The sequence below is a fragment of the Bos taurus genome, chromosome 7 (genome assembly GCF_002263795.3).
Source record: "Bos taurus isolate L1 Dominette 01449 registration number 42190680 breed Hereford chromosome 7, ARS-UCD2.0, whole genome shotgun sequence".
Classification (NCBI taxonomy): Eukaryota; Metazoa; Chordata; class Mammalia; order Artiodactyla; family Bovidae; genus Bos; species Bos taurus.
In genome coordinates, this window is record NC_037334.1 from 11,618,701 (window position 1) to 11,631,650 (window position 12,950).

General features: G+C 52.5%; 1 protein-coding gene across 1 annotated transcript; it reads right to left on the reverse strand.

Annotated features, from left to right (window-relative positions):
• Positions 1 to 4,812: 4,812 nt before the first annotated feature.
• On the reverse strand, positions 4,813 to 8,461 carry MISP3 (MISP family member 3). Its single transcript, XM_015471954.3, has 4 exons — positions 8,341 to 8,461; positions 6,018 to 6,849; positions 5,407 to 5,480; positions 4,813 to 5,166 (listed from the first exon to the last, which is right to left on the reverse strand). The coding sequence occupies exons 2-4, from the start codon at positions 6,583 to 6,585 to the stop codon at positions 5,155 to 5,157; spliced, it is 654 nt and encodes a 217-aa protein (XP_015327440.1). The 5' UTR covers positions 6,586 to 6,849; positions 8,341 to 8,461; the 3' UTR covers positions 4,813 to 5,154.
• Positions 8,462 to 12,950: the final 4,489 nt, after the last annotated feature.

A 12,950-nucleotide genomic window follows, 5' to 3' on the forward strand; every position in this document is an offset into this window, starting at 1 on the left:
CACAGGCTCAGCGTCCGCTCGGTGCGCCGCTCCCCTCCCTCCCGGGGAGAGGAGGCCCCGCCCACTCGCTGTGGCCTTCTGGGTAATGTAGTCTTATGGAAACAAAACTGTGGTCCGCCGACTGGCCAACAGGAGCTCAGAGCATGCGTAGGGGGCTGGTACGAAGCAAAAAGGGAAGTAGCGGCTCCTGTCAACAACCGGAACCCAGATAACCGCAAGTTTTGGGTAGCGAGGAAATTCAACGCCCACTGTGAGAAGGAACGCAGGGCTACGCCCACTCGCATGTTTTGACCCGGAAATTATTTCCCTGTACCAAAAAAGACTATATTTCCCGACGTGCCCCAGGAAAGGGCCAGCGATCAGTTTCCTAAGCGCCGAGGTTATATCTTTCTCTTCCAGCTTTTGGGTCACGGCTTGGGCAGGTCGCTGTACCCTCCTGAGGTGTCCGGGGCGCGGGCTGGTGGGAGAGCTGTGAGGCACTCCAACTTGGGAACTCTAAGCTTCACCTTAGCCTTGGACTGAAAAGGAAAACGGGTTGAGAGGTGAACCCGCCTACCTAGAGCTTCAGAGACCAAGTGGTGGAACCTGGACCTGATAGCAACTGGTCACTGGCCAGGGGAGGAGTGTATTTCTTTCGGCTGTCACTCAGCTGCGAGTTACCCACCCCTCTCCCCTTAAGCTACCGGACACCTTTTGATTCCCTCTAGCATTTTCAGAGTTGGAGAACAGACTTGGAGCCCTGCTTACCTAATAGTCCCCGACACATAGTATTATCATGTGTTATGATTATCCCAGTTTACAAATTATAAAAATAGAAACGTGAAGTGAATCATGATTAACCAAAACCCTTGTCTTTTTGGAGTGGGAGTAGAGGCTTCTGGTGACAATTTCTGACTGCACCAAGGATTTTTTAGTCCACAACCCAGGAGTTTGAATGAGCTCAAACGGGTTCTGAAGTTCCCTAATACTGAGTCAAGGCCCTTCTGAGTTCACCACCACCACTGTTTAGACTCCGTTCAGTTCAGTCACTCAGTCATGTCCAACTCTTTGCGACCCCATGAATTGCAGCACACCAGGCCTCCCTGTTGGAGAAGGCAATGGCACCCCACTCCAGTACTGTTGCCTCGAAAATCCCATGGACGGAGAAGCCTGGTAGGCTGCAGTCCATGGGGTCGCTAAGAGTCAGACACGACTGAGCGACCTCACTTTCACCTTCCACTTTCATGCATTGGAGAAGGAAATGGCAACCCACTCCAGTGTTCTTGCCTGGAGAGTCCCATGGACAGGGGAGCCTGGTGGGCTGCAGTCCGTGGGGTCGCACAGAGTCGGACACGACTGAATCGATGCAGCAGCAGCAGGCCTCCCTGTCCATCACCAACTCATGTAGCCTACCCAAACTCATGTCCACTGAGTCGGTGATGCCATCCAACCATCTCATCCTCTGTCATCCCCTTCTCCTGCCCTCAATCTTTCCCAGGATCAGGGTCTTTTCAAATGAGTCAGCTCTTCGCATCAGGTGGCCAAAGTATTGGAGTTTCAGCTTCAACATCAGTCCTTCCAATGAACACCCAGGAGTGATCTCCTTTAGGATGGACTGGTTGGATCTCCTTGCAGTCCAAGGGACTCTCAAGAGTCTTCTCCAACACCACAGTTCAAAAGCATCAATTCTTCGGCGCTCAGCTTTCTTTATAGTCCAACTCTCACATCCATACGTGACTACTGGAAAACTGTTTAGACTAGTCCAGTCCAATAGAAATTTGAGCCACAGATGCGAGTCACCTATGTAATTGCAAATTTTTAAGAGCTATATTAAAAGAATAAAGAGGTCAGACTTTTAGTGATATTTTTATTTAACCCCAGATATCCAAAATATTTTTGCAATATCAATGTAAGAAATTGAGGTATCCCCCTTTTTTTGCACTAGGTTTTTGAAATCTGTATATTTTGCACTTATAACACATCTCAATTTGGACTAGCCACATGCAGCTTTAATTTGTCTTCCCTTAAGACAAATCCACAGGCCACTTAAAACTAGATTTCTGGTGGGTGGTGGCAGTACTGGGAGAAGGAAACAGGTTTGATTTCCTGGGTCCTATTGGTGAGGAGGGAAGCCCTGGTGGCTCAGTGATAAAGAACCTGCCTGCCAGTGCAGGAAATGGGGGGGTGGGGTTTCCATCCCTGAGTGGGGAATATCTTCTGGAAAAGGAAATGGCAACCCACTCCAGTAGTCTTGCCTGAGAAAATCCCATGGACAGATGAGCCTGGTGGGATGTATAGTCCATAGGGTTGTAAAAAAGTCGGGCACAACTTAGCGACTAAGCAACCAGTAGTTGCTCAGGAACTGTCTACACCCATGATTCTCTAACTTTAGAATCACTGGAGGGTTTGATCACTAAGTCTGGGATGGAACTTTTTTCTTACAAGATCCCAAGTGATGCTGATGTTGCTTGTCCAGACACCACACTTTGAGCCTGTTTCAACCTATATCAAGCCTACATTGACCTGGTGGCTCTCAAACTTGGCTCCATGTTAGAAACACCTGAGGAGCTTTATTGATGGCAAAGCCTCTATCAGAATCTGATTTATTTGACATAAGCATGCCTCAGGTAACTTTAATATGCAAAAAAGTTCATGAATCCAGGTCTATACTTAAGTTCTGTCAACTCGACATACTTAGCTCTTAGCTCCTCTGCAGGGGATTAAGAACAGGCTCTTGGTGTTTCCATTTTCCACCTTGGCAGTGCTGGCTCTGAACTGTGGTGTGGAAGGCTTGAGAGTTCCTCAAACTGCAAAGAGATCAAACTAGTCAATCCTAAAGGAAATCAATCCTGAATATTCATTGGAAGGACTGATGCTCCAATCCTTAGCCCCCTGATGCAAAGAGCTGCCTCATTAGAAAAGATTCCGATGCTGGGAAAGATTGAAGGCAGGAGAAGGGGACAAGAGAGGACGAGATGATTGGATGGCATCACCAACTCAATGGACATGAGTTTGAGCAAGCTCAAGGAGATGGTGAAGGACAGGGAAGCCTGGTGTGCTGCAGTCCATGGGGTTGCAAAGAGTCAGAGATGATTGAGCAACTGAACAACAAATGCTGGCTCCTTCTTGCCTTTCTCTCCATTCCTCCCAGAGTCATGGTCAAGCATGTGGTCAGTGTGCTGATGATGGGGTCGGGGGTGGGTCTTTGGGCTGAGCTACTGTTGGGGTGCAATGCTGTGTGAGCTAGACCCAGGCATAAATCCAGGAGTTTAAACAATGATTCTAAAACAGTCTTTTCTGGATTTCAGCGCACCTCTAAGAATTTGATACATTAAAACTGCAGAATATACTGCACTGATGCAGCTTTACAGCTTATCTTGAACCCAATCAGGGGGGCCTTGGACCCCTTGTCTTAGGACCAAGGGAAGTTAAGGAGGGCTTGCCAACTGAGCCACACATCCTATTGCAACAGGTATTGTTTGCTGTCTGCTCCTGCTGCTGCTGCTAAGTCGCTTCAGTCGTGTCCGACTCTGTGCGACCCCATAGATGGCAGCCCACCAGGCTCCCCCACCCCTGGGATTCTCCAGGCAAGAACACTGGAGTGGGTTGCCATTTCCTTCTCCAATGCATGAAAGTGAAAAGTGAAAGTGAAGTCGCTCAGTCGTGTCCAACTCCTAGAGACCCCATGGACTGCAGCCTACCAGGCTCTTCTGTCCATGGGATTTTCCAGGCAAGAGTACTGGAGTGGGGTGCCATTGCCTTCTCTGTGTCTGCTCCTACCTCCCACCAATTAAAGTTTTCTAAATAGTCACAATTATTTAAAGTTCAGTAGATTTCTCTTTTAAAGATGATTTCCAGTTACTTTGGGGCTTTTTGGGTTTTTTTGTTTTGTTTTGTATTGTTTTTAGATTTTTTGGCTGCACCACAGGGGTTGTGGGATCTTAGTTCCCAAACCTGGGATTGAATGAGGGCCTTCCTTCCGCAGTGAAATCATGAAGTCCTAACCAAGGACTGCCAGGGAATTCCCTCCAGTTGCTTTTGGAAACCAGAGACTTGACACCACTCACACTTTGAGCTCACTCACTCAAAGCATTGGTGATACAGAGGAACCCCTACCTCCTTCCTGCTGAAACAAGGTCTTTGTTTTACAGCACACCTTCTCTCTTTTAATATCTGTCTGGGGTCTGTAAGGGCTTCCCTGGTGGCTAAGACAGTAAAGAATCTGCGTGCAATTTTGGAGACCTGGGTTCCGTCCCTGGGTTGGGAGGCAACTGACTCAGTATTCTTGCCTGGAGAATTACATGGACTGAGGAGCCTGGCGAGCTACAGTTCATGGGATCTCAAAGAGTCAGAAACGACTGAGCAGCTAACACACATACGCTGGGGTCTGTAAGCGTGTGAGGTTTACAGTTGCTAGGCAGATTATAAATGGCCTTACATGCCCTGCTAAGGAGCTTGAACTACCAACACCACTTTTTTTTTTTTTTTTTTGATAGCTATTGTTTATATGCCCAGGACGGGAACCACCTCTTATCACTTCTGTCTAGCCAGCACCATGCGCGGGGCACGTTGTTTGGCACCAATAAAAGTTGACGAAATCTAGAAAGGGAGGGCATGAGTTCGTTTGTCCCAAAGCCGCAGTTCGCACCCGCATCGCTAGGGGGCACTAGGACCCCGGCAGGGCCGGGGGAGACCAGAGGCCACGGAACCCGGCGACAAGGGGACATTCTGCATTCCGGCTGGCGTCTCCCGTGTGTCTCAGGCCTACCTCGTCTCGCCGCGCTCCTGCCCCACCCCAGGAGAAGAGAACCCAGAAGAAAACAGCCTGCACTGTCCAGAAAGAAAGGGCTTTATTGGGGAGTAGGCCCAGCCGAGGATCCCTGTCCTCTAACAGACAAGGCCAGAAGGAGAGGCTAAGGCGCAGAAGGGCTGGGCAGTTTTACTAGCAGGGTGGTGGCGGCGGTGTTTCCCAATGGGGACTAACAGTTTTATAGAAGATTCTGGTCAGTTTCACAAAGTCATGTTCAAGGATGCTGATCGATTGCGTCTTCCCCGGCACAGACCTGTGGCCCTTCTCCAGGCCTTCCGCGGATCCGGAGGGCACTCCTGGGCGCCCGGGCCTGAGGGTCTGCCGGGCATGTTACTTTCCTCTGGGGACCCCAAAGGGCCGGAACCTCAAGGCTCCTCCTGCCAGGGGGAAGGGCCAGACCAAAGGCAAATCTTAGCGGCGCACGCACCGCAAATGGGGACACCCAGGCGCCGGATGGGGCAGTATGGGCCCCACGACCACCGCCTCCTTCTCACCCGCGGGCCACTCCCGGGACTTTGGGTCCTAGCCCGATGACTTCCCCGGGAGCCCTTTCGCTAGCCCAGTTTTCTCCCATGCAGAGGGCTGGGGTAAGGGCAGGAGGGGAAAGGGGTTCCCACCTGTTCCAGACCATTCTCCGAAGCCTTTCTGCGAGGAGGCCAGATCACCGCCAGCTTTCCGTCGCCCCTGCTCACTGCGGAAGAAGGGGCGCTCAGCTGGGATTGCCCCCCCACCTCCACGCCTTAGCAGCAGGAGGCAGTCAGGACGAAGGAGAGCGGCCGCGCCCCTTAAACACACACAGGCGTTCACTCCCCTCCTCCCCACGGAGGCCTCCGTCCCGAGGGAGGAGGGAGGAACCCCAGGGATGGGGAAGGCGAACAAACTCAGAGTGAGGAGGGAGGAATCAGAAAATTCAGAGGGGGAGATCCAGGTGTGCCAGAACGCAGGGAGGGTCCCTGGGAACCCGACAAAGACATCTAAGATCCTGCTCCCTTCCCCCACCACAAGCCTAGGTGGGGTGTGTCTGGGACTCCGACGAAGGTGGGGGTGGAGCATAGGGGAAGGTCAGTCCAGAAAGGGTGGGCAGAGAGAGGAGAGTCGAGAGGGGTGTCCGGGGAGTTTGGGAGCCAGGAAGGGGGACCCTGAGGATTAGAGGACCATTGGAGTTGGGGAGTCGGTGAAAGTGGCTGGAGCCCTGGGAATCCCCAGCGCTGGGACGCCGGTGGCTTACCCGTTAGGCTGGGCGCGGGCTCCTTGAACTCGGCGGTGCCGTAGAGGCTCAGCCGCTGGCGCTGCAGCTCCCGCTCGCGCTCATTCACCTCGCGCACCTCCTGCTCCAGCAGCGACTGTGCGATGGGCGGCGGGGCGCGAGGCAGCACCGGACACCGGCCCTGTACGACTGAATGCGGCCGGCCTCCGGGCTCGGGCAGCCGCTGCGCGTCTGCGCTGCCCTCCGCCGCGGGTGAGGAGGAGCACCCGCCAGCAGCCTCGAAGAAGCGCTTGAGCTCGCCCAGCGGCTGCGGCGGCGGCCGGGTTCTCTGCTTCGGGACCTCGGGGCGCGCCAGCGCCGCCTGCCGATAGGCCTCCCGCTCGATGTCTCGCTGCATCTGAGCGCCCGCCCGAGCGCGCTCCAAAGCGCGCGGGAGCGCGGGGCTAGGGCCCGGCAGGCTGAGCACCGGCCGCACGCGCAGTTCGACGAGTTCACTGCCCGCGCGACCTGGGCTCAGGCCCCGGCTCCGGCGCAAGCTTTCCTCGCGTTCGCAGCTGCGGCGAATTTCGCGCTCGATGGGCGTCTCCATGAGTGGCTCCTCTAAGGGATGTTGTGGGGTCTCCGAACGCAACTGGAGGGCTTCCGAGTTCGACTCAAAGAAGGTTTCCGGACCTTGAGAGAGACACTGCTCCAGGAGCCCCGTGCCTGGCGCTTCAGACGGTTCAGGGTCGTCGCTTCCTTGCCCAGGACTCTCAAAGCCCCCAGCTACGGTCCGGCCCAGGACGTTCTGCAACCTGCCTCGCTGATGGTCCGAGGACTTCCTTCTCTTGCTCGGGGGTCTCCGCTCCCTGGTCTGGGGAGGGCACGGGGACGTCGGTATTCAGCTCTGCGGCGGGCTTGGGAATTTCGCTATCTAAGCCGGGGGGTTCAGGCCCACGCGCTTCGGACGACCCCAGGGCTCCGTTCTGCCGCCCAGGGCCTAGGTGTCCAGGGTTGGGAGCAGCTCGGGAGCCTTAGCTCCCAGCGCTGGAGTTTTGATGCCCAGAGCTGGGACACCCTGCCCTGCGCAGCACCTGTGGTTGCAATTGCCGTCCGCGGGTTCCAAGGCGTCGCCCGCACGGGCCACTTCTCTGACCCGCCCCTGGCCTCCAAGAACTGCCCTCGGGGGCAGGGCCGGGCCCCGCCCCCTGCACCTGCCGGCCGGACTCGGGGCCCCGCCCTAGCCCCGCCCCCGAGAGGGGGGCGCCTCAGCTGGGCACTGGGTTTGGTCCACTGACGCGCCTGTCAGCTCGGGGCATTGGATGTTTTAGAAGAGAGCTTCCCTAGACCTAGCCTGCTACCTGGGGGCGCCAGTCTAGATGCAGTGTTCACTCAGTGGGCGCCACCTTGGTACCTTTTCGGGCTCACGTCCCCGGCATTACCAGGGGGCTTGGTTCCCACCCAGCTGCACGCCTGGCTGAACCTCTGAACCACTGTCTTCTGGTGGGGTGTCCTCCGAAACCATCTTTCCGGGGCCTGGCCTGGCCCGCCAATCCTGTGTCAGCCGGCTGGCAGCCACACCAAAGGGCTCCGGCTGTCCTTTGAAGTTCCACCCCTGCAGCGCACAGTTCGGGCTGGAGGGGGCGCCAGGAACCGCCTCTCCGCCCGCCCCAGTCTGTCTCCCAATGCCTCGGCTCACACTTCCGAGCCGAGCGCCAGGCCCATAAGGGCGCTTCCCCTCACCCCACCCGGAAAAGTTCGCGAGCCGGCCGCTGCCAAGCGCACTCCCAGACCGAGGGACGAGGCAGGCAGGCACACACAGCGCGCCCAGGACCCAGAAGTGCGGCTGAGGTTGGAAAGGCGGTCACCTTGGGACCAGGCGACTGGGAGACCCAGAGAAGTATCCAGGCTTGTGGGGGAAGTAGCTCCCTCCAGCTGGGGCCAGATTGTGGTGTTCTTGGCCAGGATTGATGCCAGGAACAGGCGACCTACTCCCAGGGACATCATTTTCCACTCTCTTCCACTGGCTTTCGCCAAAACCTGCCTCCACCCCTCCCCCTCCATTTTGGGATGACCAGTGAAAAAGATAGTTACCTGAAGAAAGGAGGGGGCGGCTACACAGTCTCAGGAGTGCCGATAATCCCCCAACTCTCTGCCTACTCTGGTGACTCCCTTTTCCATCCACCCTCTCACTCCCCTCTCTCCTGGATCCCAATCTCAAGCAGCTACCCTCCTCCCTCTGACTCTATTGGCCCAATTAGAATTGGGCCCACCTGGGTTCCATCCCACTGAGAACCTGAGCTAAGTGTCAGCCTTCTCCAAGACTCAGTTTCTTTATCTGTAAAATGGGGATGGCAGTACTTACCCCTTTGGGAGGTGATGATGATGAAAACTCTACCTCTGGAATGAGTTGTCTCTACAGTGGACTCTCCACTCATCACCTCCTGTTCCTCTTCTTCCCTGATGGCTCAGTGGTAAAGAATCCGCCTGCAATGCAGGAGACACGGGTTCAACCCTTGGGTCAGGAAGATCTCCTGGAGGAGCAAATAGCAACCCACCCCAGTATTCTTGCCTGAAAAATACCCATGGACAGAGGAGCCTGGCGGGATAGCGTCCAAAGAGTCACAGAGTCAAAAACGACTTCACATGAGTATGTGCATCTCTCTCCTAGCCAAGCATACTGTGCTCTTGGTTCCACCACACCACTGACCCTTCTCTGTCCAAGGACCTCCTTGACCTCCATTTACCAGACCTGGTCACTGGCTTTTCCCTGAGTTCCTTACCACTAGCTCCTTAGTCTTGGAGAATGGTACCCACTTATGGTTTATCCTCTAACCTCCCAGGTGCCTCTTTTCAGACTTCTGGTTCACCTGCATCAGTGGGGTTCTTTCCCCTCTGGCTTCCATTGGGTTTGGCTGATGGGAGAGAGGAGAATGAGAGATCAGGATGTTTAACCCATATGTTCTTCCTCCAAGCTTTGTTGGCTGTGTCCCTCCACTGCCGGCAGCAGCTCCAAACAGCTCTCTCTCCAGGGCTATGGGGTGGTAAGAGCTCCCAGCTGATGCTAACCCAGCAAGTGCACTATGCCTTGTTTATTTCCTTCTATTGAGTTCTGATCAATTACTCAGTTTAAGTATACAATCTCTTTCCTGCCAACACTCAGACCTTGACAAACTCCAATTTCACACTTTAAACACCATCTCTATGCAGATGTCTCCCAAATTTATATCTCTAGCTCTAATTTCTCCTCTGAGTTTTAACTCATATCCAACTGTCCCCAGTCTAATATATAGGTCAAACTGAACACTTTCAAAACTGAATTCTTGGTCTCCCCACCAACTCTACTTCTCTTTACTACATACAGCAACTCACACATTCTGTTTTTTATGTCCCAAAATGTAGAACTCAGCCTCAATTTCTTTTTTTTCCCTACCCAACCCCAGTTCATTCATATATTGGATTGCTGTTTGCTCTGCCTCCAACACATATTCTGAAGTCATCCACTTCTCTCCACCCTGTTCCCAGCCATTCATTGCCCTCCGATATCTCTCCACCAAACTTAGGAGAAAAATCCAAATTTCCTACCCTGGCTCAAAACCCCTTCCCACTTCTCAGATCTCATCTCCTGACACCCTCTCCCTTGATCCCTCCTCCATTTGAACCTTTATGCTTTCCTCAAACTCTGCGATTGCATTCCCACCCCAGGGCCTTTGTACTGGCCTTTCTGTCTGCTTGGAATGACTCAGCATATGGCTGGGTTCTGCTATTCAGATGTCACTTGATTCAGATGTCACTGCTTCAGAGAAGTGGTCTCTGATCACCCAGCCTACCTCAAACACAGCTCTTCTCTGTAACTCTATCCCTGCCTTTTTTATTTTTTGTAATTCACCCAGTACTACAGTTGGGCTTCCCTTGTGGCTCAGACGGTAGAGAATCTGCCTACAATGCAGGAGAACCAGGTTTGATCCATGAGTTGGGAAGATCCTCGGGAAAAGGGAATGGCTACCTACTCCAGTATTCTTGCCTGGAGAATGCCATGGACAAAGGAGCCTGGTGTGCTACAGTCCATGGGATCACAAAGAGTTGGACACGACTGAGCGACTAACACTTTCACAATACTCTAGTTATCATCATTTACCTTTGTTTCTTTATTTGTATATTATCTATCTCTGCCTGCCCCCGACCTCAGCTGGAGAGTGAGTTGTATTAACAGCATTTTCTGTCTGTCGTGTTCACCCAGCTCTCTCACGCCTAGAACAGTGCCTAACACATAACACTTACCAAAGAATGTTCCCAAAATTGGGAACAAAGAAATAGACTTGGAAGTTGCCATTGAGTTTAGGAGACAGACACAATTATAAACAGAACAATCTTGCCTCAAGGTGGAACCCAGGACAAGAGTATAAAGAGAAGCCTATATAAGTGTTGATCTAAATAGCTAACCGGAGAAGGCAATGGCACCCCACTCCAGTACTCTTGCCTGGAAAATCCCATGGACGGAGGAGCCTGGTAGGCTGAAGTCCATGGGGTCACTGAGGGTCAGACACGACTGAGCGACTTCACTTTCACTTTTCACTTTCATGCATTGGAGAAGGCAATGGCAACCCACTCCAGTGTTCTTACCTGGAGAATCCCAGGGACGGGGGAGCCTGGTGGGCTCCTGTCTATGGGGTCGCACAGAGTCGGACACGACTGAAGCGACTTAGTAGTAGTAGTAATAAATAGCTAACAGTTATAAAATCAAGCTACAAGCAATGAAGTAAAATACAAACTCTCCTCCAAAAGGTGCTGCTGCTGCTAAGTCGCTTCAGTCGTGTCCGACTCTGTGTGACCCCATAGACGGCAGCTCACTAGGCTCCTCTGTCCCTGGGATTCTCCAGGCAAGAATAGTGGAGTGGGTTGCCATTTCCTTCTGGGAACAACCCAAATGTCCATCAACAAATGAATAGATAAGCAAAATGTGATCCATTCATACAATGGAATATTATTCAGCCATGAAAAAGGAATGAAGCACTGATTCAGGCTAACATATGGATGAACCTTGAAAACGTTATGGAGAAGAAAACCCACCCAGTATTCTTGCCTGGGAAACCCCATGTACAGAGGAGCCTAGTGGGCTACAGTACATAGGGTCACGAAGAGTCAGACCCTACTCAGCAACTCACACTTTCTCTTTTGAAAAAATTATGCTCAGTGAAAGAAGCCAGACAGAACAGGCCACATATTGTATTATTTATTGTATTATTTCACTGATTTAAAAAAATGTCCAGAATAGGTAAATCTATAGAGACAGATGCAGATCAGTGGTTGCCAGGGTCTTAGGGAAGGCGTGTCTGTTTAATGGGTACAGAATTTCCTCTTGGGGTAATGAAAAGGTTCTGGACCTAGACAGTGGCCAGTTGTACAACATTGTGAATGTACTAAATGCTACCAATGGTAAATTTTGTTTTGTGTATTTTACTACAACTAAAAGCTAATTTTTAAAAATGTGTTCTCTAATGTCTATTATGGCAAATAAGCTTTTATTAAAAAAAAAAAAATTTGGCTGACTTGGGTCTTAGTTGTGGCACAAGAGATCTTCGTGCCTCACGTGGGATCTTTCGTTGTGGCGTGTGGGCTTAGTTGCCCCACAGCATGTGAAATCTTAGTTTCCAGGCCAGGAATCAAACTCATGTCCCCGTCATGGCAATGCAGGGGGTTCTTAACCACTGAACCACCATGGAAGTCCCCCAGATATGCTTTTAGGAGGATCTATTGGGTTCGCCAAAAAGTTCACTTGGGTTTTGCCATACCATCTTCGGGTTGTTGTTATGAAAAAATAAAGTCGCAAAGGAACATTTTGACCAGCCCAATAGAAGACCAGGTTCAACTGAAAATATTTTGAATCCCTAGGAGCTTTGTACTTGGCATAGGAAAACCCCAGGCCTCAGTCTGGCCCCGTTTATTTCCCACCCCAAGTCTGTCCTACACAACAAGGGGCCCTGTACATGTACCTAGGGACCCTGTCCCATGTACCCAAGCTCTTTCCTCGCTCCTCGGCCACTTTTTGGCCATCCTGAGTAGGATCTAGAGCAGGGAGGAAGGATTTAGTTGGGCACATTCCCTTTGTTCCATGGGGAACAGACCCTCTGAAGCAAGGAAGGGGCCTAGGGGACTTCCCTGGCGGTCCAGTGGTTAAGGCTGCAGGGGCCATGGGTGCGATCCCAGGTCGGGTGGGGTGAACTAAGACCCTGCATGCTGTACAGCTTGACCACAAGAGTGCTGGGGGCTGCAGCAGACCAGCCTGGAGAGTAGGAGATGATTTCCCCACGAGGATGGTTGGATAAAACACATGATCAGCTGAGAAAAAGGGCGCTGCTCCTTTAAGAAAGGGATGGTGGGAGGATTGAATAGGGACCTTCAAGACTTGGGTAAGAAGTTCTCTAGACATTTCTCATCACCACACTCCCCCAATAATTATCACATCTAAGGGGCGTCCAGTGTCCTGGAGGCTATTTGATCGAAATCTCTCATTTTCCGAAAGGGGAAACTGAGGTCCAGAAAGGGAAGTTGCCCTGAGTTGTCCAGAGCTCAAGCCTTCTGGTTCTCATGAGGCACTGGCTCTGGTCTCCAGAATCTTCTGGTGGAATCAGCCCTTCCTCCTCACCCCAGAGATCAGGGTCCAAGAAGGGAGGGCAGTAGTATGTAAAAGCAGCAGTATTCGAAGGCAGGTTACCCTTGGTGGGCAGCCGGACTTGAAATGTCTAGGGTGCCAAGTAAAGGTGCCCTTGTCTGAGGGGGTTAGGGAGTCCCAGCCCTAGTCCACAGGCTTGACCAGGCATGTGAAAGTGCGTTTGCCGGGAGGCAGCCGAGTGCAGCAAGGAGGCCAGTGGCTGGTAAATAATTGATCAGGACAGCTGATAGTACCTCCCCAGAACTGCCCGCCAGCCCCCAGCCCCCCTCAGCCCGGCCCAGGCGTCTCCCGCCTCCTGGCCC

Coding starts and splice junctions, on each gene's coding strand:
- MISP3 (XM_015471954.3), bottom strand. CDS start 6,585: ATGGAGACGCCCATCGAGCGCGAAATTCGCCGCAGCTGCGAACGCGAG. Junction 5,481..6,017: donor GCCCGCGCCCAGCCTAACGG/GTAAGCCACCGG, acceptor CTTCTTCCGCAG/TGAGCAGGGGCGACGGAAAG.